This window comes from Nipponia nippon, unplaced genomic scaffold, assembly GCF_047370975.1.
Source record: "Nipponia nippon isolate SJK-2023a ecotype South Korea unplaced genomic scaffold, ASM4737097v1 scaffold_5, whole genome shotgun sequence".
NCBI classification, from domain to species: domain Eukaryota; kingdom Metazoa; phylum Chordata; class Aves; order Pelecaniformes; family Threskiornithidae; genus Nipponia; species Nipponia nippon.
The window spans coordinates 30,710,485-30,737,774 of NW_028262369.1; the positions used below are offsets into that span (position 1 = coordinate 30,710,485).

The 27,290-nt window shown below is 50.2% G+C and overlaps 2 protein-coding genes and 1 long non-coding RNA gene across 6 annotated transcripts; 2 read left to right on the plus strand and 1 right to left on the minus strand.

Annotated features, from left to right (window-relative positions):
* The first annotated feature begins 26 nt into the window (after positions 1 to 26).
* On the plus strand, positions 27 to 4,465 carry LOC148052107 (uncharacterized). The gene is made up of 4 exons (XR_015698534.1): positions 27 to 1,066; positions 1,245 to 1,284; positions 2,608 to 3,008; positions 3,484 to 4,465. It is a non-coding gene; the product is annotated as an uncharacterized LOC148052107 (long non-coding RNA).
* Positions 4,466 to 6,218: 1,753 nt separating this feature from the next.
* LOC104015406 (vitamin D3 hydroxylase-associated protein) lies at positions 6,219 to 22,343 on the plus strand. 3 transcript variants are annotated; one of them, XM_087730151.1, is made up of 18 exons: positions 6,219 to 6,684; positions 8,506 to 8,681; positions 9,563 to 9,657; positions 11,152 to 12,076; positions 13,439 to 13,552; positions 13,901 to 14,044; positions 15,002 to 15,135; positions 15,527 to 15,733; positions 16,217 to 16,257; positions 16,485 to 16,609; positions 17,247 to 17,372; positions 18,207 to 18,304; positions 18,480 to 18,579; positions 19,447 to 19,490; positions 19,976 to 20,015; positions 20,500 to 20,608; positions 20,962 to 21,107; positions 21,753 to 22,343. In XM_087730151.1, the coding sequence occupies exons 4-18, from the start codon at positions 11,867 to 11,869 to the stop codon at positions 21,876 to 21,878; spliced, it is 1,764 nt and encodes a 587-aa protein (XP_087586277.1). In that variant the 5' UTR covers positions 6,219 to 6,684; positions 8,506 to 8,681; positions 9,563 to 9,657; positions 11,152 to 11,866; the 3' UTR covers positions 21,879 to 22,343. The 3 variants fall into 3 exon arrangements, with proteins under 3 accessions (XP_087586277.1, XP_087586276.1, XP_087586275.1); XM_087730150.1 differs by having other exon boundaries at positions 8,506 to 11,399; positions 11,517 to 12,076; XM_087730149.1 differs by having other exon boundaries at positions 9,563 to 12,076.
* A 575-nt stretch (positions 22,344 to 22,918) lies between these two features.
* NSUN4 (NOP2/Sun RNA methyltransferase 4) lies at positions 22,919 to 26,856 on the minus strand. Of its 2 annotated transcripts, none has more exons than XM_087730152.1 (6): positions 26,719 to 26,856; positions 25,576 to 26,006; positions 25,261 to 25,415; positions 24,941 to 25,095; positions 24,126 to 24,250; positions 22,919 to 23,345 (listed from the first exon to the last, which is right to left on the minus strand). In XM_087730152.1, exons 1-6 carry the CDS (start codon positions 26,833 to 26,835, stop codon positions 23,072 to 23,074), a joined length of 1,257 nt encoding a protein of 418 aa, XP_087586278.1. In that variant the 5' UTR covers positions 26,836 to 26,856; the 3' UTR covers positions 22,919 to 23,071. The 2 variants fall into 2 exon arrangements, with proteins under 2 accessions (XP_087586278.1, XP_087586279.1); XM_087730153.1 differs by having other exon boundaries at positions 25,576 to 25,996; positions 26,719 to 26,847.
* Between the last annotated feature and the right edge of the window lie 434 nt (positions 26,857 to 27,290).

Sequence of the window (27,290 nt, forward strand, 5' to 3'; positions counted from 1 at the left end):
GTTATAGGAAATCTGCAAGGTGGGAAAGTTTCTGTGTACAGGGAGGTAAGCTGCTCCCCTCTGGGAGTGCTTTGCCACTTCATGTTAAGTGCCTGATGGGCTTCATAGTGAAATACACTTAAATACACTTAGTCCCTAAACCCAGGCTGAATTTATCAAGTGGGTCTGACAGCCTTTTATGGGAATTTTGCATGGGGAGGTAGAAATATGATCCGTTCTCAGGAACCCATGAGCCATACAGCTCAACCAGCAATAGGCTCTGAGAGAATAGATATCACTAGCAAGGATCTAAGCATCTCCACATCCAGAAGATGCTCTCCAGGGCTAGCAGTGTGGTCTAGAGCCTTACTGGCATGGGTTGTTGTGATTAAATGTATAAATTAATATGGGAGTAAAGCCACTTCACTGGAAACCATATCTGTTCTTCAGAGCCACTTCTGCTAGGACAAGAAGTGTGCCCAAAATGCGATCACATGGTAGCCAGCTATTTCAGCTGCATTGTTGTTGACTAATCCCAAGTTTTTCTCTTCCCTCTGAAAGTACCCATGAATCGCTCGGGATCTCAGCGCTCTCTGTGGAGTGGGGTAAGACGCACTGAAGTGGCTCTAGAGAAAGGGGATGCGCATGGATGTGTCCACCAGTTCATGCAGGTAGATGCCAGCTTGCTGTGCAAAGCCCTGTCACGGGGCTGTGCAGCACAGCCTAAGCCAGATGAGTATGTGCTGCCTCAGCACCACCTGGACTTAGCACAGCGTTATCCAGGGCTATGCAGCCAGAGATTATTTTAAGAGCTCAAGGATCCTCATTGTGGCAGGGCATCATAGGATATCTCCATGGAGATCAGCACAGAGAGATACAGGCTGCCCCATCAGGTGGATTCTGGTACCCAGAGCATCATGTACCAAGTTAATGCAGAGGTCTCTGCATGCAGGTGCAGGCTGGTGTGAAGTACCTGGTCCTCCAAGAGAGACAGAGACACACCAAACTGGGAGCAAGTGCATTTGGAAGACTGCTATGATCTTTCTCTAGGTGCCAGAGCACCTAGACATGGTGGCGTGCTTTTAACGTAAGCTCTTTTGATGTACCTGTAAGCATGTGTGAACCCAGTGGAATCAGCTGGGTGATACTATAGCTTGTTCCCAGAAGGCTCATGCAGTTTCCATAACAATGGGCTGTCTGTGCATTTTGTTAATTGTTTTCTGTTGCCACGGTCCCAAAGCTGATTAATTCTGCCACCTTTCCAGGTCTGCCAAAAACCTCTGGGATCAGCATGGAGCAGTGACGGTAATGTGATTTTTTTTTTTCTTTATCCTTACTAAATATAGTGAGAGATCCCTAAAGCTTCTAAGCAATTGCTTTGAGCTCTGTGATGGATTCGGGGTTGGAAATGGATCATGTGGAAATAAAGCAGCTAGGCTTTTCTTTGAAAGTCAAACTTTGAAAGAAGTGATAAGAGCTCAAGGCAATAGATGTTCATGTGGAGGTCTCTGCTTACTGGAGGATGGGGAAGAAAAATTATCCTTAGCCCTGCATTTTCTAAGCAGAAATAGCATAAGAACAGCCACTAAAGATGAGGCTTTATTTTTTCTTCTTTCTATCTCTTGGTGCAAATCCTTCATTTCAGACATTAGGTGCTATTGTCATGAGCTAAGACCATGCTTGAACTATCAAGCAGAGACCTTAGGAGTCAAAAATTGTGGCTGTGAACTCTTTGGCTTAGGTGGATTTTGTATGAACTCATTTCGGATCAGGAACATAGGACAGGAAGCGTTCTTCTGGACAACTGGGTCCAGTGCTGCCCACAAACTGATCGGGTTCCTCTTTAAAACCAATTGAGTTTTATGCTTGCATTTGTTTTTATCGTCCGACTCCTCTCCTCCCTGCTTTGATGGTTGGAAAACTTCACATTTCCCGTGCTGTTCATTCACTTCCAGTTTATCCTCATTTTATTCCTGTCCTTGAGCTTAAATAGCACCTCTCCTCTCCGGTATTTTCCACTGCCTCCCTCGTCCTTGATCTATTCATAGAGTGCAATTGTATCCCCTTTCAGCTGGTGTTTTGCAAGGCTGAAGAAGCTGAGCTGTTTTGGTGTCCTCCCACAAGGCAGGATCTGTGTTCCTTGGGACGCCCTCACAACCCCCCCCCCCCCCCGAGAAGAAACATGCCCTCAGCCTGCACCACCCAGCCTCCATCAGTGCCAGTCACTCAATGGACATGCACGCTCACTTGCAGCACGTCTGATGGATTACAGGGCAGAGAAAAAACTCCTACAAACCTGCCTGGTCACTGGGCTGATGGGAGTGTTTGGAAGGAAATGGGTTTGGGAATTTTTTTAGGTGAAAACAGATTCCTCTCCCCCCGCAAAAAAAAAAAACCAAAACCAACCCCACCCAACCAAAAAGAAAACTCCTTAAAAGGTTTGTTGGCCTCTGAGATATTTTGAATTGTTTTTCTTCAGTGAAACCATATTCACATTTTTTCATCTACTGCAAACAAGAGCTGATTCAAAACTTTTGGCTAGCGACCAGCTTTCCTCTCAGAAAAACAATCAGGTTAGCTACAGTGACTGTATTTCCTGGAAACCCATCTCATTTGTTCAACTTTCAGCAGGAAGAATCTCAGACTCCATATGGAAATTGAAGTCAGACTGAAAAATAGCCTCGTGGCTGGAGCTTTCGTGGGAGATGTGGAAGGCGTTTCTCTTGGAAGACATCTCTTTTGCACAGAAAACTTGGAGTGAGAGAGTTGTGCAGAACAGGGGCTGGACCATGGGACAAATGTGTCCCTCTAACCAGAATATGGCTGCAGAAGCAGCCATTTTGTGGTCCATCCATGTTTATTTACTAAGACAAAGTGGAACAGCTCTTTGAGGATGGATTCATTCATTGCCTGATGTTCAGCAAAGCTGCGGTAAACCAGACTACAAACTTAGATCTCTCTTGGATCTACAGTACAAGCCTGAAGCTGTGCCTCCTGCACTGTGGGAGGAAGACCTCAGCTTTGCCTAGGTGTCTCTTGCTGCTTCTTTTTCTTACCTGTATCCTGATGCAGAATTAAAGAAGGTTTTGTGAAAATATTTTGCATTCATGTCTTCTAGATTCTTCTACCAAAATAGCCAAAGCTTTTAGGAAATTTGACTTTTTAGGCAGCTAGATGTAATTCTTCAAACTATTGTTGATATCCAATAAAATTCAAAGACAAAACTGTTCATAGGAATGATTGGGTTAATACTCAAAGAAATCAACTCTGAAATGCCCACCTGGCATTAATGTCTAGGTCAGGGCAGCACACGGTACTCTGACAGGTAACCTAAGGGTGGAAGAACAAAATCCCTTGGCTCTTTCAAAGCACAGCTCAGATTTTATTTGATTTTTCAGTTGTATCCAGGAAGGGTTTTTTCCTCCTTTTCCCATGTTGTAGGCATTGATCTGCTACTGCTGTCCAAGAGACATTGTTTGTCATCCCCTCTGTCTTTCCTTCTAGGTTTACCGCACTGAATTCATTGCTAAATGGAGGAAGCTAAGGCTGGATGTGATTCTTTGTCCCACACTGGGGCCAGCCTTTAACCATGGCTACGCTGGGAAGCTATTTGGTAATCTCCATTGAGGTGTCTCTGGATGCATCCATGGTGGTGTTTCTGGGCAGACCTGGACCAAGATATTTTGGTCTCTTGGACATTCCCCAAACCATGTGCGGTGCTTGGTCTTCCCTCTGGGGAAGAAAGAAAAGGAGAGGTCTCTTCTGGGTGGGTCTTCTTACGTCCCTACCTCATCTGAGCTGCAGGTGTTTGGATTATTATGGGGCAGCAATTAGTGGCACATCTGTCCCAGTCATTCACGGGTGAGTTTCCCCTGCCTCGTCTGCCCTGTAGAAAGCCCAAGAGCTACTCGTACAGCAGAGCGTGGCTGCAAGCATAGTTGTCAGAGGGGCCGTAGACCTTAGTACAAGGCCAGGCTCTTCTGAATGTGGCCATCTCACATTTCCCAAGACTTTGCAAATAGCAGAAAGGCTCGTTGCCTGTGACTTGCAGAAAAAGGCAACTTTTTATAGCTTCCAGCAAACAGTCAGGGTCCTCCATCTCTCTAGCAATGGCCCTTTGGGATCCAAAATTCCCAAGATGGTGTTACAGAACTAGACATCTGGATTATCTTCAAAAGATAGCTGGGATTTTTCCCTGGGGTATGGGAAACATAGATGCAGACTCTGAATCAGATCAAATACTCGCATCTGTCTCTCCCAGAGCAGATCTAACCTCCACCCAACCGGCAGGTGAAGGCATGGGTCTCTCTCTGGTCTCAGCAGCCATGTGGCCCTCAAACCTCTCCATCAAAAGTCCCTTTGGAAGCAGCATGTTTTCATGGTCTCTTCAGTTCCCCCAACTCCAGTCTACAATTCCTGCAACCCAAGTTATCATCCGAAAGTCATTGCTGGCCCAGCAAACTAAATTTTTTCCATTTTACATGCTTTTTGTGATCTTTTCCAGCTGCAACCTGCTATACCAATTTATACAATGTCTTAAACTTCTCTGCTGGGGTGGTGCCAGTCAGCAGAGTCACAAGAGCCGCCGAAGAAGAACTGATGCATTACCAAGGGCACTACGGAGACCCTCAGGAGAAGAGGCTGAAAGAGGTCAGCGGGGAAAGAGCGTAAGTCTTAGCAGAAGGTTATGACTGGCACAGTGACACCTCTGGCACATTGTCCCAAGGCTTGTCTACATCTCGTGATGAGAGTGGCAGCTTGTTTATTAATGCAGTTTGCATACAGCATGTTACTACCCTTCATGTGGTGCAGCTGGGCTGGTATACATCAGCCTGACAACTGTCCCTGTGCATGTCTTCCTTTGTCTTCTCTTCCTATAATGTCGAAAGACAGCATTGTCTCTTGTGCCTCCCCAGGTGCTCTGGTGCTCTGACTCAGCACCATGCTTAATTTTTGCAGGCTGTGGAAGGAGCTGTGGGGCTGCCGGTGGCCATCCAATGCGTGGCTTTGCCATGGCAGGAGGAGCTATGCCTTCGCTTCATGAAGGAGGTGGAGACACTTGCCCACAGCCCGAAAAGAAATGTGTGATTTCTGGGAACCTGCCTTCACTATGATGACTTTGCATTCCCTGCCCTTCACGCCAGCCACCTTCTACCTGATGCACAAAGCAAAGTAGATAGTGACCTGCAGACTCTGAACCACCATTTTAATAAACTGGCAATAAATGCTGTTTAAAAACAGTCAGCAAAAATCTCAGCTCTGTCCAAATTTTCCTTCGTTAGAGTTAAATTGAGTCAAAAAAAAAAACCCAAAAGAAAGGAACGAGAGTTAATGCTGGACCAAAGAAGTCCAATAACTATAGTGTAATGATAGCTGTTGCATGACATGAGACTGAAGAGCTGTTTACATCAATATTTTACTTCCAACAGTGGGCAGGAGATGTTTGTGGGAGAGTGTATAACCTGATAAGTGCAGGATTCCATCTCTGGCTGTGCCATTGGTTGGCTAAGAGACTTTGTGGCAAAGACTTGCAGTCAGCCCACCATTTTTAATAGCTGCCAAGAAAGCTCTCCTTCATGAGCTTATTGGGCCCCTTCCTGAACTCATTTACCCTCTTGATCTCCACACCATCTGGTGGCAGCGAGCTCTGCAGTTTAACCATGCAGTGAGTAGTGGAAAGCTTAATTTTCTTTAAGCATAAGCTGTGAGAAATGGTAACTGGTAAACTGGTGTGTCTTCACTCCTGTTCCTGATTGTTTCTTCCAGTTAAGCAAGGGCAAAAGAAGGTTGGGGGTTTTTAATTGGCCATAAGCCTGCATATCTCTCCAGGCACCAGGGCTGGAGGCAGTATTTCCCCAACAGGAGGAGAGAGCCATGGGGCCAAGGGGAGACACCGCTTTTGTTATTTATCTGCCTCCCTGGGGCTGCGCAGGGATGCTGCAGTCATCCAGCAGCCTCGCATGGTCACAAGCAGGTCTGAGTCACACGGAGAGTCCTGGCTCCTCAACCTGAGTCACTGTCCTCCGTTCAGCACAGAGCACGAGAAGGTCCACAGCACAGCCCTGCTCCCAGAAGATGCCCTGCAGCCACAGAGCTCCTGCCTGATGGGAGTCTGCCAAATGACCGTGACTATCTCAGGCCAGGAGCAAAGGATTTTTAGCTATCCTCTCATAGGGAAGATGGGACCTCACCATTAAACAAGTAACCTGCCCAGGTAGTATTCCTGGCTAGATCTTAGCATGCACAGACCTTGTTTTGCAAGGAAAGGACAGTGTCCTTTGCTCGTGTATCCCTCCATAACTTTGCAAGGCTGAATGAAGTGAAAGGGTTCTATTTCTAAAAAGAATTTCCCTATGCATATTTGTGCTCTGCATTCCAGCTGGTCTTTGTGGGTGGCTCTGGAAGGGATCCACTGTTCCTCCAGCTCTCCCCTCTCCTGCCTCCAGCCAGTCATTAGATCTCAGGATCCCGCAGCATTAGCTCCCAGGACCCAGCACCCAAAGAGAATTCTCACTATGATCCAGCAGATACTGAAGCAAAGTTGCATGGGTGCTCTCAGCCCTGGTCTGCAGGTCAGCCAAAGCTCTCCTGGCACTGAAGTGGATGAGATGGAGACATGTCCAGAAGAAGATGGACGAGGTGTGGGGGAAACAAGAGGCAGGTTTGGACCAGATGTAGGGGTCTGTTCAGGAATGTAAAGAGCAGGTAAGTGCCTTGGCTTGGTAGAGAGCAAAGCACCTTCCTGAGTAAAGCTCAAGGTCCTTCTCAAGACAGGTTGTCCATGACGTCAGCTGGCAGTGATGCAAAAATGTGGGGGAAAAGTGGAGGCGGTGATGCTGAGAACAGTCTGGTGAGCTCAGGCACTGAAACTCAAGGAGGGAAAGACCTTTGGTAGGGTATAACTTTAGGTTTGCAGGAGACTTCTTCCTCCAGACCTCCTCTGGGCTGGAAAAGAGGATGTCAGCTCCTTCTCACACCCACCAGCACAGTGCCGCTCTCTTTCAAACCCTTCCATGGCTCCTTCACCATAAGCTGTTGGCTCAGGCTGTGCAGCCCTCGCAGACCTGCACTGTGTGTTTGCAGAGTGCTTGTCCAGCTGCCTGGCGCTGACCAAAGTCCAGGCTTTGGTCTGTCTCGGAGAATTAGGTAGAAATGCTGCTTGGGCCAAAAGGGCTTTGTTTCTACTGGTTTCTCGCATCTCCAGCACAATATCCTGGCTGCAGTCTTTGCTTTGATAATTTTTCCTCCTTCCTTCTGATTTTAATAAGAATTTAAATCTGCTCTGCTCAACCCACATTTCATTCTGTGGCCAGATGAGTAACTGATCAAGGTGGAGAGATTGAGTCATCAGACAATCCAGTTTTTTAATTTGGTTTTACTTTATTTTGCAGGGTTTCTTCTTTAGTTTGCAGGTTAGACTTTGTATAGTCTGTTGTGGTTTAACCCCAGCTAGCAACTAAGCACCATGCAGCCGCTCGCTCACTCCCCCCTTGGTGGGATGGGGGAGAGAATTGGAAGGGTGAAAGGGAGAAAACTCATGGGTTGAGATAAGAATAGTTTAATAATTGAAGTAAAATAAAATAGAACAGTTAAACAGGTAAAGCAAAAGCTGCGCACGCAAGCAAAGCACAACAAGGAATTCATTCACCACTTCCCATCGGCAGGCAGGTGTTCAGCCATCCCCAGGAAAGCAGGGCTCCATCACGCGTAATGGTTACTCGGGAAGACAAATGCCATCGCTCCAAATGTCCTCCCTTTCCTTTTTCTTCCCCCAGCTTTATATGCTGAGCGTGACGTCATATGGTCTGGGGTATCCCTGGGGCCAGTCCGGGTCAGCCCCCCTGGCTGTGCCCCCTCCCAGCCCCCCCCCCGTGCACCCAGCAGAGCATGGGAAGCTGAGAAGTCCTTGACCAGTGTAAGCACTACTTAGCAACAGCTTAGCACTACTTAGCAAGAACCAAAATATCATTGTATCAACATTATTCTCATCCTAAACCCAAAACACAGCACTATACCAGCTGCTTAGAAGAAAATTAACTCTCTCCCAGCTGAAACCAGGACATAGTCACAACATCAGAGGCAAATAAAACTCTCTAGAAGAACTGATATCAGCAGAACATGAGTTGGTAGGACAGGTCAATTGGCCTCTTACAGTACCCGAAGGAAACAGAGCTCTCTGGTGTAACAGAAAGTGGCAGAGGGCATTAGAAACACCAGCTTCCCCAGAATCCCAGACATTTATTTCAAACCAGTTTCAAGGGAGGAGGTAGTTGAAACAGCTAAAAGCAAATGTTTAAAAAATAGGTGAAATGAAACACCTTGATGTAGCAAGGCTCATCCTTGAAACACAAAAATGCCAGAATTAGGGTTGGTATATCTTTCACTCTGAAACAGCTATTAGCTACACAAATCCTCATCTCTCCAAGCACAGTCTCAATCTGCTCTTTTCTTTTTTTTTCTTTTTTTTTCTTTCCTTTTTTTTTTTTTTTTTGTTACTGTTCTCCTACTTTGCACTCAAATCACCAGGCTTTCCCCCTGCCCTGCTTGCCCATGACAGTCTCTGCCGTCACTCAGTGGGGACAGACCTGTGGAAGACACCAGGCATGATGGAAGAAGTAGGAATGCTCCTGGACTTCTGGTGAAGAACTAACAGCTCTCTGCAGCGTCTTTCCTGATGGCGTCTCTACCTTGCTGGAGAAGTTGTAAGTAGGATCCATACAACCCACTTGGCTATGGGAAGGCCCAAGGAAAATAGTGCAATACCCACAAAAGTGGGAAAGATGTAGGGATGGTCAGGAGAGAAAGCAGCCCCTGCTGTCAGAGGTGTGAGGGTTGGTATCGGAGGTTTCTCTCCCCATCCTATTGCAGTTTATTCGGGGAGAGCCAACAGGGTCCTGGCTGAGCAACACAAAAAAGGGTTGATAGAAACAGACCCTCACCTCTCCACTGATGTTCTTGGTTGTTGGAAAGGTGTAGATTAAGTAGTGGCAAATTTCTTACCAGCTGTTATGTTCTGTGAGTGTTGGTGGAGTTGGACTGGAATTGAGGAAAGTCTCATGCTTCAAATAGATATTCCAGGCTGAAATGAGTCAGAAACTGGAGAGTTCCCATAAAACATTTATTCAGCCCTCTGACCCAACTGGAAAAACTTCTCCAGAGGCAACCAGCCCATTTCACTGTAATTTCAGCTTTTTGAGAAATGACTTCTAAAATTCTTTCAGAGCAGCATAGTTAACATACCTCTTTTTGTAAATTGTTTTGAAAAGGTTCATTGGAGCGTTTGGTTCCAAAAACATGAACATGAGATACAACTGTCAGGATTTATTCTTTGTCATTTTAATCAAAATGGAGTCAAAGCCGATTTAAAAAGAATTATTACCAATTTAGAGGCAAGACAGTTTATTTATAGAAAATTTCTGTCAAAACCCAGCCTGCTTGAGAGCTGAAGGTATTGGACAGAGTGTGATGGCATTAAGTCAGTGCAGTTTTGCTTTCGCAAGCAAAGATGGTACAGCTCTTGCTGGGGACAGGAGTCATCTGAGTTGGTCTAACTGCCTTTTTTCTGTGATGGTGCAAACTGAAGGAGATGTCGTGGGTGCCACAATGAAATCCCAGACCAGCTGCTACAGGCTGACTCCTCTTGTGAAAAGGATCTTGGCTTTCATCTTAACTCCACTTGTGAGTTTGACCTTGACCCTGGATCAATTCAGGCAAGAAAAACATTGCAAAAATGTTGCACTTGGCCTTGGTTGTGGAGGAGTGAGCACTGACCTGTGAGTCAGGCAGGTCTGTCTCCTCTGCTATGGACTTAAGATTTTACTTGGGACATCCTTTTGTTCCCTGCCTCAGTTTCCCCATGGGGACAGTGGTTTCCTTCTCAGCAGACTTCTTTTTCCTAAGCACCCCTTGCTCCCCTTTGCCTAGATGTGGGTCCACACAAAGCTACCCACTGTGACCCAGCCCCTCCGCCTCCGTGTAGCTGCTCCCCTCCGCAGCAGGAACTCTTTAATTTCATATGGTTCTCGGAGTGCCTACTCAGAGGAGTGGATTTAGATTTTGAAGGCTTGGATTTTGAAACCATCCCAGTCCTGAGGCTGGATTCAACCTTCTCTCCCTCCAGTCACTCCCCACTGCCTGTGTCCCTGCTGCAGGCTGTGGTAGGAGCTGTGGGGCTGCCCGTGACCGTGCTGTGTGTGGCCTTGCAGTGGCAGGAGGAGCCATACCTCCGGTTCATGAAGGAGGTGGAGATTGTTGCACATTGATAGGGAAAGGGGCTTCCTCAGCAGCATCCGGCCATGTAGAAATGCAGCTGCGCCTGTTGATAAAGCTGCTCTTTGAAATGCCCAGTCAGTCCGGACACAGCTGGCTTTGTCTCCGTTAAACATTTGCCAAGCGTCTAAAGGGCAAGATCGGAGCACAGGTCCCAGTGCACAAGTGGATGCAGGAAGTGGATGTAGAATGCCCTGACATTTCCCAGCACAGGGAAAAAAACTCCCACATCTGCTCAGCCCAATGTAGAGCTTATGTTGCTGTCACATAGGCAAAGAGCCCACCTCTGCCTCGGGAAGCCCTTGCACGGACTCCCGGAGGCTGGGAGAGGGCTGGGTATTGCTGTGTGCTGACCCTGTTCACATGCCCCTTCCAGAGGCACCTGCTGCAGCCAGCACCATGGGGCAGGAGCAGGAGCTGGATGGGCTGCAGGCATGTCCCCATGCCGCTGCTCTCATAAAACCAGCAGTGCCTTAGCTGAGGAGGCATCCTCTGAGCATTCCCTACTGACAAAAACTTAGAGAAAACAACAGTGAACTCTCATAACTCCTAAGAATGGACATGACAATGAATGAAAAATCAAGCATTAGGGAACTACCTAGCCCTGATGGGAGAAGGCTCTTTACCTTCCTTCCCATATCCAGTTCCACACTCCGTTGGAGCAGGATCAGGTTCTGGGACTCTGGCCATCAATGCAATGGGCCCCTGGCCATTGCAACCTTGCAAAGTTTTGTAATGCACAGTCTAGCTGCCCAAAAACCTTTTTCAAGGCAGGATCTGTAGGAGGACCCACCATCCAAAACCAGCAGAGAAGATGACAGACAGACCATGGCATTTGTTTTGGGGCTGATGTTGGCTGGGTTGTTGCCTTCAGCTCAGTGAATGGTTCTTGTGTGCTTGTAGTGAGAGGCATCTGTGCTGGAAAGACCTCAGACACTAGCTGTCCCAATGTCTGTTGGAAATAGTTTGCTTCTGGCCTGCAACCCTGTGGGATTTTCCACTCCTAAGGCAATACCAGTGTGCTCTGTCATGGGGTGGAAGAGCCTCTCCTTCTGGTGCACGCAGACATCACGGCGGTGCTCAGCCCTATCCCACAGGCCTCCTGAAACAGTCTCTGGCCACCATGCGAGCGGCACAGGCTAAAGGATTTGGTGAGTGAGTGGGTACCCCACAGCTATGCATCCTCTCGTCATACCATTCCCCATTCCTGTGCAGGGAACTCTTGTGATTTCAAGCTGTTTTTTCCCCTTCTCCCATTGTCCTCTCAGGCTATGCAGGAAATAGGAGAGCAGCTATTTCCTTGTTTCTTTTGTTCAGCTGATCCCACAGCCCTTCCTCCCCACAAGAGACTTTCCCGCAGTCCAGAAAGCCCCCTATAAACCTGATGCACCAAGGTTCACAGGCCAAACTTCATGTTTTCTGTTTCCTAGTCAATCATTCTCCACCACACGCTCCACTGAAGGCAGCCTTGCAGAGGTCAGTTTGGACTTACGAACTATTTGCTGACCCGAGGCAGGGGTGCTGGGAGGAGGGACAGGCCTGAGGAGGCAGGGAAGGTCTCCTGCTCCTGCCTTGCTTTTCTTTCTCACTCCATCCCTGGAGACCAGAAGGCCGCATTATGATCCAGCAACAGCTGAGACAGTTCCTGACAGAGAGGGAGGTGGATCCTTCTGCTGCCCTCGTCCTGCTCTGCAGCTCGGCGGCAGCTGTGGTTGCCTGGAAATGGCTGGGCAAAAGGCAGATCCAGAAGAAAATGGAAGAGGCTCGGAGGACCCGGGATGAGGGTGTGAAGAAAATGGCAAAGGCTGTCCAGCAGTTCAGGGAGCAGGTAACCCGTCCTTCTGCGGGGGTCTGAGTTCTGCCACGGTGCCTGCTGATGTTGTTCCTCAGCTCCTCCTTCCACCTCATGCCTCCATAGCTTTTATAACAAGGAGTCCAGGGGAGTTGTGCCAGCAGCCCTCAACAAGAGGAAAGGCTGCCTTGGGGGGAAGGGAGATCACTGCTCTCCTCAAGCTGGATGAGTTGTGGTGGGAGTCTACAGCCAGGGAGATGTGAATTACTCACTGGGAAGAGGTTTTGGACAATACAGGTGACAAAGCACTGGACCTTCACTGATCCAAAACCCAGTTCTTTTGGGATCTAGAAATGTCTCTTGCCTCTATGGGTAGAAGCAAGAAAGCTTTTTCCTCTTCCTAACTCTAAGTTTACACATCTGTCCACACTCCTATATCTTTATCTCTAAAACCTGGCTTCTGGATGGCTCTTGGAGAGTCTTCAAAAGAACTTTCAGTAGGGTTCCCCGCAAGTGAGACCTCCCAGCCCAGCAGGCTGCCCAGAAGATGCTTGGCCTAACTTGACACTAATGAAGCACAAGGCATTCAGTGTCCCCTGGGAGCAACCAGGACATGACATGGGGATGAATGAGGCAGGCACCCAGTCAGCATGGATGTGGCCCTGAATTCCTGCTGCAACACTGATTTCTAACCACCTTTCCTTCCTGCTCCATTCACTTCTGAGTAGGTACTGGTTAAACCAGCTCATGTTTACACAGGTAACGTACCTGGAGATGAAGCATGCCAGCTACAAGTGATACATACCTTTACAACCTGTTTTCCTAAATATATGTATCTATAAATATAATATAAAACCTTAAAAAAAAGCTGGTGGCACTGAGAACTGCCAGTCATCTTCACCTGAGTAGACCTTACCCACCTGTGAGTCCCTACGGACTTCTTTGCAGTTTGCTGGGCTTCAGCTATTAGATGTTTGTCATCAGACCGGGCTGAGAGGTGAAGGGCCAGGCTGAGACTTGTGTGCAAGGACTTTGGTACCTTCTGCCCAGGCTGGCGTTTGCTCAGCTGAGATTACCTCTTGGTCAGTGGGTAAAAGTCGCACAGTGCCAGGAGGAAGGCGCTGATGTGAGGCATTGCCTTGTCCTCTGCTGCAGTGGATGCCTGAAGCTCTTCTACAGCTTCAGAGACAGCTGGGCTCCTGTGTTTGCCTCACGTTCATGACATCCAAACTCAGGATGAAACGCTCAGCAGCTCAAGGTCTGAACCCCCACATGCAGGATCTGCCTTTCCAGCAAACTCTATTGATAATGCTGGCAAAACTTAAGAGACTTATACCCTCTGAGCCAAACGGTAACCGGAGCTGCTGTCCTGGCATCCCCTTCCTCTTCCCCTTGCAGGTCCCCAGTGTCCAGACGGATTCCATCCTGTCCCTGCCCCTGCTGGAACTCAGTGGGAAACTGCAGGAAGGGTCTCTGTCCCCCAAGACTGTCCTCTACACCTACATAGAGAAGGTGAGTGCCTGTCCACAGTGTGATGGGCAAATCACTTATATTCTCCATGCCATGGTGTGTGGGCTGGTGGCTGAGAAGACTTGTTGAAGCTGGTGATTATGACAAGTCTTTAATATAGCAGATATCAGGAGAAAGATATGAAAAGGCAGGAATCTCTGTGTCTCCTGGGTCAGACCCGTCACTGGACAGTCCTTTGAGATGGCTTGAGCTGGGATGCTCTGGGGACGGGGGGTTAACATTCATGCTAAGCCACTAGCCCTTGTTTTGAAGATCTAGGTAGCTACTGAATGCAGCTGTGTAATGATGCTGTTCTTAACTAACACCTCTTCCTCCATGTGTCCGGCAAAGGCCCTGGAAGTGACCCAGCAGACAAACTGCTTGCGACATTTTATCCCAGAGTGTGAGGAGCAGCTCCAGGAAATACAACAGCAGGAGGAGAAAGGGCTGCTCTATGGCATCCCTGTCAGCATCAAGGATCACATCGGCCACAAGGTGCTTCCCTTCATGCCTGTGAACTGTTCCATCGTGAGCTGGGCTGGGTGGTGAAGTGATGGGACACAGAGAATGGGGAAGGGGCCTGATCCCTCCCTGCTTACACCACAGGAAGCCTGGCTGGGTCTGAGGCTGAGGCCCCACATCTCATTGCAGCTGCAACCCTGACAGTTAGAAGTCTCCATCAGCAAAAAAACCCAAGGGGTGAATAGCTATACACCCAAATGATTTCTTCTCTGATATGTGAGACAGCACAGGCTGGGCTACATGGTCATTTGGGCCATAACTCAGACTTCTGCTCAGAGGTTTGCAGTACCAGGGATAAGAACATGGCTCAACTTCTAGAAAGTCATTAGTAGCAGGAACCATTAACCTCGAATCCCTGTTGTGCTGTAGCCTGGCCACTGAGCCCCTTAGCAAAGAGCCTGTGCATGAGACACACCAGGGACCTCCTCACAGACATGTCCTGATGAGGACTGACCACACACTCCTGAGCTGAATTTGTTAGGCAGTCTCCTCCATGTTGACTTAGCAACACAGTTAAGAGGGCTCTAAGCCCAAAGCAAGCCCCAAACACCAAGGCTAACTAAAAAAGGATCATGTTGTGTTTGCCTGGGATGTATATTCCCTCCCTGAACATCCACTGGTGGCTTCACTTGGACAGCAGGACACTGAGTTTGATCCTGAGCTAGCATACCTACAGAGTTGCATCTGGGTCAGGGGAGAGATATAGCATGGAAAAGAGCAAGGATGGCTACAGGAGAAGCCTTAACCCTTTAAGTGCTTGGCACCCCTCTGCCAAGGATGGAAGGAGAGGGAGTCCTTGGCCCTTCATGCAAGGGCTTGCAAGGGAGTGGATTAGTACCGCCCCCCCCCCAAAGGGGACACCAGATCATCCTTCCAAAACTGCAGGGGAACTGTGCTGACCGTGTCCGTTGTCACTTCTCCTCTCTGCAGGGGCATCTGTCGACCTGTGGGCTTGTGCAATGCCTGGGCACTCCAGTGCAGGAGGACAGCGTCCTAGTCAAGGTTTTGAAGAGACAGGGGGCCATCCCATTTGCAATGACCAACGTGTCGCAATCCCTCTTCAAGTAACATACATCATTAGAAATCTTTCCTCTGGTTGTGCTCCTGAAGCTAAACCCCAGCCTGTAGGTCCCAGGACAGGCTCCTTCCTGTCTCCTGAGATGGTGCTGGGACAAGTCCCTCTTCCATCAGCTCCCAACAATCTCAGTTCAACTGAAAATAGCTTTCAGATAAGATTAAGAGGAAAAAAAACCTACCATGACATAAGAGAAATCAAGTGCACTTGTGCATGGGAGGGAGAGAGGAGGCTCATGGGAATGAGCTGTGTCCCAAGGGATTTATGGGATGGAAGGATGGGGTTAGCTATGCCACATAAACTCACTGCAAGGAAGAGCCAACAAACTCAAGGCATTAGGCTGTTCCTGACAGCCCGCTTGCTGTTTTTTTTCTCTCCAGCTACGACTGCAGCAATCCCATCTTCGGCCAGACCTTGAACCCCTTCAACCACCAGAAGAGCCCCGGGGGCTCCTCAGGAGGGGAGGGAGCCCTGATTGCAGGGGGAGGCTCCATCCTGGGCATTGGCTCAGACATCGGTGGCAGCATCCGCCTGCCGTCCAGCTTCTGCGGGCTGTGTGGGCTCAAACCCACAGCCAAAAGGCTCAGGTAGGTTCTGGGCTCTGCCTTTCCCACCCTGCAAGGAGCCTGCTAATTCTCAAACTCAGCAGAAGGGGCAAGGTACTCCGTGAGTACTTGGCAGGGGGAAAGAGAGGACAGTTTCTTAAAGGCTGGCTTGCTTTGCTCAAAACCTCTCCCAAGAGGCAGTGTTTTTAGGTTTTGTGAGGAAATGACCAAGTTTCCGTTGTAAATCTGGCCTGGAGTTAAAAGGAAAAGGGGGCTAAAATGGTTAAATAATGCCAGAATGGAACATCTTTGGTTAAACCAAAACTAAGATTTGTTGGGGTTTAGTTGAGTTTTTTCCTTCATTTTGATCAAAATTTTCTGTTTCACTTGACTCAAATAAAATACTTTTAATAATTTCCTTCTGGTTTGGGTCTTGATCTGAAGACGCCACCATGTTGTTCAAACATCTTGGGAATATCTCACCATTACTGAAATGAAAATATACTTCTTTTTCTTTTCCCACAGCCTGTCCGGAGTGAGTGGCCCAGTCAGTGGGATCCTTGCAGGTACGTGAATTTTTAATTGCTTTTCTCTATATGCTGTGAAGAGTCCTATGTCCTCTTGTAGGCCTGAGGAAAGCCCGAGACAACCAAGATCTGTCCAGGGTCCTTCTGAAACATCCCACCTCATTGCCTGATCATCCCTTGCAGCCAACGTGGCTGTGCAGAGAGGTGGACCAGTGTTTGGTGCACCCGTTTGCTTAATGTGGACGTTTGCTTTCATCCCACTCCAGTTCCTTGCGCGCTGGGGCCGATGGCGAGGGACGTGGACAGCCTGGCCCTGTGCATGAAGGCACTGCTCTGCGAGGAGATGTTCCAGCTGGACCCCACCGTGCCCCCCATCCCCTTCGATGAGGAGGTGAGTCCTTAAGTCAGCAAGCCCCACTTCTTTTGAGGGTGCTGCACGCTCAGTGTATGCGTTCTTTAAGGATCCAGTTGTCTTTGCAGTACTGCTTTTCAGTAACTTGTTAGCTCTCTTTGAGAGCACAATTCATAATTATTAGAAAAAAACAGGTTAATAAGCAGTTGTCTTTCTGCCTTCTCAGTTGGTGTGTGTTTTAGCAGATTGAGAGACACTAGAAAAGAGTGGGGAAGAAGGCAACACCAGGGGCAAAAAGCTGGAGATTTTTAGGGGAAGATGAGACAAGATTGGAAACTCCTGCAGCAAATCTCTTGACTGAGGACATTTCCTTTCCCTCTGCAGCAGATGAATTTCAGGAGGTTTTTCCACCTCCGTCCTTTGTAGCAATGGTTGAATCTATTGGTCTTGAGTGGCTGTGCTCTGTCTGAAGGGAGGGATGAAGGAGAGGCTGGAGAAAAAGGCAGGGGTGGACATTTGGAAAGGGTTACCTATGGAAACTATAAGCAGCAAACCAGAAAATTAGTTACCCTCTAACGTCTGGAGCTTTTATCCCCTTCTGCAGTGGGCTTCAGCATGGGGGCAGTCCTACCCCCAGGAGGGTTGGAAATGCTTAATTGATGGCTCTTTGCTGCAGGTGTACTCCAGCTCTGCTCCCCTGCGGGTTGGGTACTACGACACAGATGGCTACATGCCGCTGCCCCCTTGCATGCGGCGGGCGGTGCGGGAAACCAAGGAGGCTCTGCAGGCAGCCGGGCACCAGGTGAGCACAACCACCCCACGCTCTTCTCCCCAAGGTATCCCCAGCTTTGCTCCTCACTGCTGAAATCACCCTTCAGAGACCAACACCCCAAGCCCAGTTGTGGGATAAATGACCTACCAGAGGTGCGGGATTAAGAGACTACAGCCATGTAACAGAATGCAGACGCACGCCTATCCGGGGTAGCAGTGCATCTCATGGGGAAACAGCTCTAGCAATTAGCAAGCTTGTACCTTCAAGGGGCCAGGGGTGTAACGAATCCATCTCTGATCTGGTGGCTGTGGTCCACACCAGACAGCAGCATCCATAAAGTGCTGTGTTCGACTCTCGAAGGTTGCCACGGCATTTTCTAGGTCTGTTGTTCCCCAGCAGGGCTCTGAGAGGTGTTTTTCTCCTTCCTCCCCAATGTCCATGGAGAATTCTGTCCTTCCTGGACCACTGAGGGAAAAGGACCGTGGGACATGGGATGGGAAACACCTTTCTCTCCCTGTGGAAACATGCTAGTGGTGCTCTTCATAGCAAAGTGTGTCCACATCCGAGCAGGTGTTGATTCTGCTGGAACAGGCGGGAAACTGGTGCAGTTTCTGGCTCAGTGACTGCCTGGAGCAGGATGGAGGAGGAAACAGCACTAGAGAGATCTCAGAGCTGAGCCAAATGGCCGTCAGGGAGGAATAATCCCACGGGGAGATGCCTAGGCTGGTAAAGGGTTGAACTGGGGCTTCTGTTGGCGTGTGGAGCCCAGGGAGGTGCTGCTCTGCCTTTGAAGTGTATCCACAGTCGGGCCTTGGAAATTATTCACGTCCCCAGGTTGCCACATAATCTTGTGTTTTGGTGCAGCTGGTGCCCTTTTCTCCACCTCGGATCCACTATGTTATGAATGAACTATTTTTGAAGACATTTTTTGCTGATGGAGGCCGTGCTTGGTTGAACGTGTTGTAAGTAGGAGCCCTCTGGCAGCAGTGCTGTAAAACACCTCCATCCCCTCGCCCATGAGCACAACACACAGGCAAAATGAGCCCATGTCTCCCACCCCAAACAGGCAATACTCAGGTTTCTGAGAAAGGTCAAACAGCTTCTCTGGCGTGATCCCCTCCTCTTGTCATCTCTCAGCACAGGAGGTATTGTAGATCCAAACTTGAAATCACAGGTGAATTGCTGCAAGATCCCAAGGCTGGGGAAGAAGCTGCTGGCTCTGATTCTTAAACCTCTGGTGAGTCCCTGGCCTCAGGCTCAAAGCAGAGTGGTGTCAGCAAGGCCTTGAGATGCTTGAAAGCGTGATGGTACTGAGAGACACATTTAACTAGAAACACTGGGATTTCAGGCCAAGGCACACGCTATCACTTTGGAAGGTCTTTTCTAGACCCCTGCTGGGATTTATCCAGTGCAAAGGGAAATGAGAGAAGGACCAGCCAAAAGCTGTAAAAGATTAATGCAGAGCCCACAGCAAGTGGTTCTTCATATGCTAGACCTAGTAGTGCCCAGTTTCCTACAGATTCATGCATTGAGATTACTGCACCAGGGGGACTCGAATTTGAAGCTCTGTCCCTGCGTTGGAGGCCTCCCAAAGATCACATCTTCATGGGGACTCCTGGTGATTAATAAGGGATGGTCCTCACTGTAGCTTTTTCACCAGGTGAGCATCATTTGTAGGGCTTCTCTCCTCCATCCTCCGTTTTCTCTGCCTTTCTGTCCAGTTGGGTTGTTCTCAGCTGACAGGATCAAAAAGGTAGCAGCGAGTGGGAGGCAATCAAAGTGTTTGCAGAGGTCTCGTTTCTGTGAGATACCAAGCTAAAAAAATTTAATTTATCAAAAATAATGAAAGGCAACTTGTTTCAAGTCAGTGCATTCCTCTGTGAGCAGGAAATACTGGGCTGTAAGAAATAAATTGGGAACCAACAACCATAAGTTGGAAGCAAAGTAAAATCAGAACGATGAGGAGCATTTTTAATCATCATTGTTCACCCTCAGTGCAGCATCCCCAGGGACGGAGGCAGGACAGGACTAGGGGTTTCCCAGGACGGCATAAGTTATTGCACCCCCATGTCATGTCCCTAACAGCAACCTCTTGCCTTTCCAGTTTCCCCGCCTGGCTGACTACCTGGGTGCCTTGGGTGGAATGAGGTAAGATGGCATCACCCCCAGGGATGTCCATGAAAATGAATGGTACCTTCTCCTCTAAGTGTCCTTGGTGGGGGGGACTGGATTCACGATAGGCTCTGACCTGCTTTCTGCAGGGTCTGTCCCTCCATCCTGGACATGGCTTCAGCCTTTAGGAACACATCTCCCCAGTGTTGCACTGCCCCTAGTGTTACCCTGAAAGGACTGAGGGACTTGCATGCATAAGGTCATACAGGAAGCCTGTGGAGAAGATGAGTACTAAATCCAGGCTCACAGGAAAAACCTCTCTACCGCTTCCAGGCATTTGTTGCTTAATTGCTTGGCCAAATGCCAAAATAAACTTTAGACAAATTGTGAAAGAAGTATTGTTTTAAATAATTGCTAAAATTGCTGGGGCTTATCAACGTGGAAGATTATTTAAGCAATTCCTCCTCTTAAAAGTGTTCCTTGATAAAGCTTAAAAACGTTGCTACGATTTCCACTTGCAGGTCAGTGAAGGAGATGTGGAATCATCACCATCAGATAGAGGTATGCTTTGAGGACTTTTTTCTCTGGCATCACACTATAAGTTGAGGCTTTATGGCAAGTCCCAGGTCAGAGGGTCATGAGTTAGGAAAGGGTTGTGCAGGGGGTGCTGGGGAGGCGACAAGATGGAGGGAAAGGCACAAAAGAGAGAGAAGAATGGGACAGACAGACTTTTGGGTCAACCCAGCCAGGACTTTATCAGTTGCCCACAGTGCTCATGCCCAAATGCCCACGTTCGACAGTTCAGCCACAATGAAGGCTGTCCTGGGAGTGGGGACAGCTAAAGAGGGACCTTTCCAATTCCTGGCCACAGTCTGGCCATGTGCTGTGGAGGCAGACACTTACACGCTCCCCGGCCTCTTCCTTCGAGCACAGCTGCCTGCTGCTGCCTCCTTGGCCATGCCAGAGCCTGGTGCATACCCTGAAGAAGCAGACATGCTCCAGGCGTGGACGTGGCCTCCATGTCATCTCCTCTCTCCTCTCCAAGGCGTACCACACTGAGTTCATTGCCCGGTGGAGGGAACTCCAGCTGGATGTTGTGCTGTGCCCTGTCCTGGGGCCTGCCTTCACCACGGGATACCCCGGGAAACTCCTCAGTAAGTGAGTCTGGGAACCTTCCCAGGAGTGCAGAGGACCACAGTGGTTGAGACTGGACAGAAACATCCACTATTGTGGAGCTTTGCCACCTACGTAAGAATTTTACAGGCATTAGGAAGGAAAAATAACTACCATAAAGCTATCTGAGCAGATGGAGACAGACACATGGATGAAGTGATCTGATGGCAGTTGTTTCTTGCGGTAGAACTTGGACCTGCAGAAGACCAGCCCTGTGCAATCCCTCCTCCCAGCAGCAGCTGGTTCTCAGGGGCTTCAGTGAACACGTAATGTGTAAGTTTGAAGGAAGACAGGAGGCTGTGACTACCTGCATTCTCTCTTCTGCTTCTCTCAGCTGCCATCTCCTCCACGATGCTGTACAATGTCTTGAACTTCCCCGCTGGGGTGGTACCCGTCAGCACGGTGACAGAAGCTGATGAGGAAGAGCTAAAGCTTTACCGAGGATGCTGTGATGACCCCTGGGACCAGACGCTGAAACAGGTATGCAACATGGAAAGTAGCAGAGTAGTGGAGCAGGGACTGCTGATGGATGTTCAAGTGAGATCAGGGGCTCTTAAATGTCTCCGTCAATATGGGCACAATGCAAAAAAAAATCACCTCTTTATACACCCCTTGCAAATCCCTTTTCTCCCAAGCCCTAAAAAACATAAGTCACTAAGCTTTGGGGGAAGTGGGGGAGCACCCCCAGGCTAGATTATAGGCTGAAACCAAAAAGGAGCCATGCAGCAAGGCTTCTTTGAGTAGGTCCTTGTGACAGCCACAGCACTGGACTGCGCTTTCCTCCTGGTCCATGACGCCTTCACCAGGCCCAGGCTGTCAGCAGAGCATGGATCAGGAATGAGGATGCTGAAGGAAAAGGGATCTGGCTGCAAGACGGCTCAAAGCAGAGCTGGCTGGGGGGGTGGATGTCTTAAACACACTGCCCAAGATTTAGCAACCATTTCTATCATGAGAACAGCAAGAACCTTTCCTCTGCCCCAGTGTGCTAACGCTGCTTGAATGGCAGGGCTCAGCTCCTATCTCCCCACTCTCCGGGACGAGCCACATGCCTAAACCAAGTTTCCAAAAGCTGCTGGAGGCCTGAGCCCCTTGGCTAACCCCTCACCGCTTGTGCCCCCGCTGCAGGCTGTGGCAGGAGCCGTGGGACTGCCGGTGGCTGTGCAGTGCGTGGCCTTGCCGTGGCAGGAGGAGCTGTGCCTCCGGTTCATGAAGGAGGTGGAGACCCTCAGCCGTGGGAAGAGAGCGGCATAGCCTCCACGGTCCCACGCCTGCAAGGCCAGAGGCGAGGTGAAAGGGACGGCATTGCACAACTTCACTTTTGCAATCAGTCAGCAGTGCAGAGATTACAGCGAGGGGGGAAGGAGGAAGGAAAAGCCATTTCCTAACCCCCCTCCTTGCCAATAAGCACCCATCCTGTAAGGAACCAAGATGCCATGCAGAAGGCAGGGCTGGGTTCAAATGATGATAAATCTATGAACTGCACCTTCCTGGAAGGATGGACATGGATGGACCCTCACTTTCATCTATGCTGCCTCTTGCAGAAGCGGGGTGATGCTGAGAGAAAAGGATTACAAAAGCTCAATAGTAGTTTCTTGCTGGCACTGGAGTAACTTCATATGGATGTAACTATGGGCTGCCCTGTAAGGAATACAGCCATGTCTACCCTTCCCATCACTGCATTTTGCTCACAAAAATAAAAATGTAGCTATTAAGCAACTCTTGTCATAAACTCCAGTAATCCTTCACTGATGGCTATGATTATATGAATGCACGGTTATTACTCAGAATCATACACACACCTTCCCACTAGACATTAAACGGCACCTAGCACGGGAGCACTCACACCTCACTTCTCAGCCACAGCTTTCCTATCCGTGAGGGATGGCAACAGTCACTGGCCTTTCCATGGCACCAAGCTCTTTCCACCACCAGATCTCAAGCATCCCAAGCACACTTCCAACCTCACAGCAGGGGCATTCTTCGGAACCTATTTCAGTACCTCGGGCTGCTCTTTCTGAAGGTAGGAGATAAGCAAAGACAGATGCAGCTCCATTATGCAGATGATGACATCTTGGACAGAAAGGCGGAGGTCCCCAGATGGTGTTCGTTAACCCAAACCGGCTCATGTAGGATCAAAGCAGTCAGACAGGAGGGAGGGAGCAGCATCCACACAGGGCCATTTACCCCGTCCTGAGACGGATAGATAAATCGCTCCCTTTGATAAGACCTCTCTCTCTTTCCTAGATTAAACACCTCAGTCTCAAACAGATAAATATTCAGGAGACTCCACAGCAGGTCTTTCTCATTTATTCTCTAGGTTTGCAGTGAAAAAGCAGGCTTCCTTTCAGACATTTTAAAAAGAAAAATAAATACAAAGCAGTTTTGCTTTCCCTGGAAGTTTGGGGTATTTCCTGACAGCCAGCAGACATAGTCTCTCACCCCTTCTATATCCGACGTAATTTGCAGAAATACATAGGTCCAAAGTTGGCTGTGAGGTGAGGCAGAACAAGCTCCCCCAGCCGGCAATCTGAGAAGAAGGAAAATGTGTCCTGGAACAGTGTCCGAAAGTGGCTCAAGTCCTCAACGTGGATCCTGATGTTAAACTGGGTTTCTGCAATTTCTGTTGCTCTCTCGATCACATACTCATTCTGCAGTGGGGAGAGGGAGCACGTAGAATACACCACCTCTCCTCCCGGCTTGGTAGCGAGGACCCCAGCCCTGCAGGAAGGATTAACACACACACTGTAACGGGAAGAAGAGGGCTGTGTGGGACACCAGCATTCCCACCCACCAAAACTGGGAAGCCAGCACATAACTTGTAGGAGGCAAGAGACAAATCTCCTTGAACTCCAAAGGCTCAGCTGTGTCACTGCAACGTGAGGACTGTTTTAGACCAGGACAGTAAGGGTCAAATAGATGCTTAGATTGATAAAGTACTTAACATGGGAGAGACGCTACTGGAGAGCAGCTGGAAGGAGGGATTCCTCCAAGGGAATGGGATAAGAGTACGTACAGGGGAAGAGGCTCTTGCAGTTCAAGCGCTGCCATGGGACTCTCTAATCTGTTTCCTTATTGCCACAGCTGGCAGTCAGCCCATCCAGCCTTCCCAGCGAAATGGGGTGACAAAGCACTCCCATGCCTTCCCATGTGCTGGGGGATGTGGACACTCAGGAATCCTCCAGGGCTGACTGCCGGGACCTGGGAGATCATCACACAAAAGGACGACACTATACCCATCCTGTTCCTTAGACCCTCCTCCCTGCCTCCTATGGCTGCTGCTGGGGACAGGAAAGACATTTGATCTGACCGAGAACATTTGCACCTTCTTACACCTACTATGATTTGATGTGTTCAACTATTGCCATGCCAGAAAACTACACATGGTTTCCACATTTCCCAGTCAGGGACACATAAAGTAAGAAGAGGTGTCAGTGCTGGCCATGGAGAGCTGCTACCATAACACAAATAGCACCAAAACACAACATCAAGGTCACTCACATCAGCAGCTGCAGCTGCAGCATGGGCAACATCTGACGCTCCTTGGTTCGTCTCTTGTGGAAGATGTTGTTGTCCTCCTCCATGACAGAGTGCCTGTCCGTCGTGCAGGGAACATCCACCAGGACCTGCAGCAGCAGAGGTCCTGCATCAGTCCTGGGCCCAGGGCAAGCTCAGCGAGTCTCACAGCGCAACCTGCCCCTTGCCCGACTCCTCCACCCTTGCCACGCACCAAGCAGCTCTCGGTACCTTGCCTCGCTGATGCTGCCCGAGCGCAGGTGTGCGCCCACACTGAACTGTAACTCATTCGGCTGCTTTTGCATTTTGGGAATGTGCAAACAGACACAGAAATGGTGGATAACATCACACTCTCACGCATGTCCTCATTTAACGTTTCTACTCTGTGCGCCTTCCTGGTAGGCGTCACTGCAGCACCTATGGCTGCAACCACGCACGGCCAGAGCTCCTGCAGTGACGCCTCCCAGAGTAACAAACCCGGCTGGACATGGCTGAGAAACAAGAAGTAGCTGATCTTCACATTTAACCCCTTCCAGGTGATGGATTAGAACAGGATTTTTAAGGGGTACTACACAGGTTAATAAAGGTACAACTCCAGATGCCCATATGCACCAGATCCTGCAGGAAGAGTATAGCAGGAGGAAATATTACTCCATATGTGGCTTAGTCTTCTCTCTTTCTCTGCATTTAAGATTATGGAAAACTATACAATTATACTGTGGGATAAGCTGCTGCCTTCCTCTGAAACAGGAGAAAAGTGAACTAGATGGGTTTATCTTCACCGGCTCCCGATCACCTACCTTATGGAAAGTGCCACCTTGCAGCTGCCCCCAGTCCCTTCCATCGTAGGACGTGACACTCACACTTTCCCTGATTTCTTTGGGAACATAGCTATGGAGAATCTGGTACAGCCTCTTCGTCCGGGAAACAGAGACGTCATTGGCTGCCAGATGCCCTAAGAGGACAAAACAGGCATACTGGGAATGTCACTCTTGCAAAAACACAACTGATTTTGCACCCTCATAACCAGAAATTATTAATGGTCAGACATTAAGGGGGACAGTGCACACTCCCAGCCCTGTTTTACGCACGGGAAGAAGGAACACCCACCTCCACTTACCACAAACCCCAGTCTGCAGCAGAGCCAGAGTCTTGCCACCCGGAGCCGCACAGAGGTCGAGGACAAAGTCATCCGGCTGCACGTTGAGCGCCAGGACGGGCAGGAGAGATGCTGCATCCATGAGATAATAGTCGAGGAGCCCCAGAACATCCGGCCTGGAAATCACCAGTTTGCGTAAAAAAAGCAAACGTGCGAGGGGAAAAGAAAACAGGAGTTGGGAGTGAGGATGGGGGCATACAGAAGCAGCAGGTGCTCATACATGTGGCCCCCGGGGCTGGCAATGACAGCGGGCGGTCTGTCCCAGGGACACCTCACCGTGCAGGGCGAAAGCGCGTGATGTCACCCCTGGGGAAGGTGTAACACTTGATGTTGGAGCTGATGGAGGCATGAAGCGGTAGTGACATCTCTGCCTGCGTCATCGTTTCTGCCTGCATCACTGTCCTGCCCTCGCCAGACCCTTCCTGGGACCTGCTTTCCCCTCTCCCCGCTTCCTCCACAGCCGCAGCCCGCTGCGATTGCTGCGCCTTTTTGGGGGCTTCGGAAACAAAATCGGTGGCATTCAGCAGCTCCAGCTCTTGGGTGACGTGGTCGACAGGAGAGAAGTTGTTGAGGAGAGCGCCGTACTTCTGCTCGCAGAGCAGGCCGGCGCGGACAGAGGGCCACAGGTCCTTCAGCTGCAGGCTGTAGTTCACGTCGAAGTGGTGCAGGGCCAGCCGCGTGGGCGGGATGCGGGGGGCTGTGGCAGCCTCGGGGGAAAAAAATACCGGAGATGTTAAAAGACAAAATGCCTTGACATCCCAGTGTCCCCCTCAGCCTCAAGGTTTTTCTGGGAGAATCCAGCACCGTGTTCTGTGCTGCCAAAAGCCCCTGGGGCCTTGCTGCAGCCCCAGAAAGTGACCGTGCCCCCGACACCCATGGGCTGGTGGTCCCCTGGGGAGGGGTCAGGACTGGGAACGGCTGAACGGGGCTGGGGGCGCGGGGTGGGCATGCCTGGAGGGGAACGGAGCGCTGTAACGGGGGCGCAATGGGTACGGGGGTGCTGCAGGGTGCAATGAGAGGTGCGAGGGGGTGCCGCGAGGGGATTAGAGGGCTGCAATAGCAATGGAACTGGGGTAAAATGGGGAGGGAAAGGGGGTGCAAAGGGTGCAACGAGGCGCGGAACGGGGAGGGGAGAGGCATAAGGAAGGTGGGACGGGGGAGAGGAAGGTAGGACGGCGGTAGGAAGGGGCGCAGCGGGGGCATAACCCGCGTGTAAGGGGGAAAGAGGAGACAGAAGGGCGGGGGCAGCGGGGGAACGATCGAAGGAAGGGGTGGGGGGGAGAAAGGGGGTGCAATGGGGCGCAGAAGGGTTAGCGGGGAGAAAAGAGGGGGTGCAACGCCGTACGAGGGGGGAGAGGGGGTGCGGGCGGGGAGGGCAGGCCAGCCCCCGTGGCGAGGACCCGCTCCGGCCCCGCTCACCCATTTCTCCTTGTACCGGTGCCGGCGCGGCCCCGGTCCCAGCCCCGGCGGCGGCGGCCCCCGGCGCAGCAGCAGCAGCGCGGCCCCCGCCCGCCCGCGGCCGCCCAGCGCCGCCATCGCCCGCGCTCCCCGCCGGGCCTTCCGGGGCGGGGCCGACACCGTCCCGCCCCCGGCCACGCCCCCCGCCAATCCCCCCCCCCCCGCGGACAACCCCGCGCTGCAAAAACCCCAAAACTCCTAAAATGAACACGGCACGGTTACCCTGGCAAAGCTCCATTTCAGTCCACTAGGGATTAAACTTGAAACCCCGCCACACCGAGAGGGAACGGCCCAGTTCAAAAGGGGCTTTTTCACCGTGCAGACCAGCCGAGAAAGGATTTGCTGCCCTGTGAAACATCGGTTTTCCTGCTACTGAACGTCCTACTTGGAAGAAAAACAGGCAGAGCGTGAACTTGACCCTTCCGCAGGACAGTCCCAGGCCAGCAGCAGGGGCTGGTGACCCACGCTGAAGGGCTTCAGTTCCCCCAGGTGACCGTTCACAGCATCACAGGCTCGGGTAGGTTGGAAAAGAC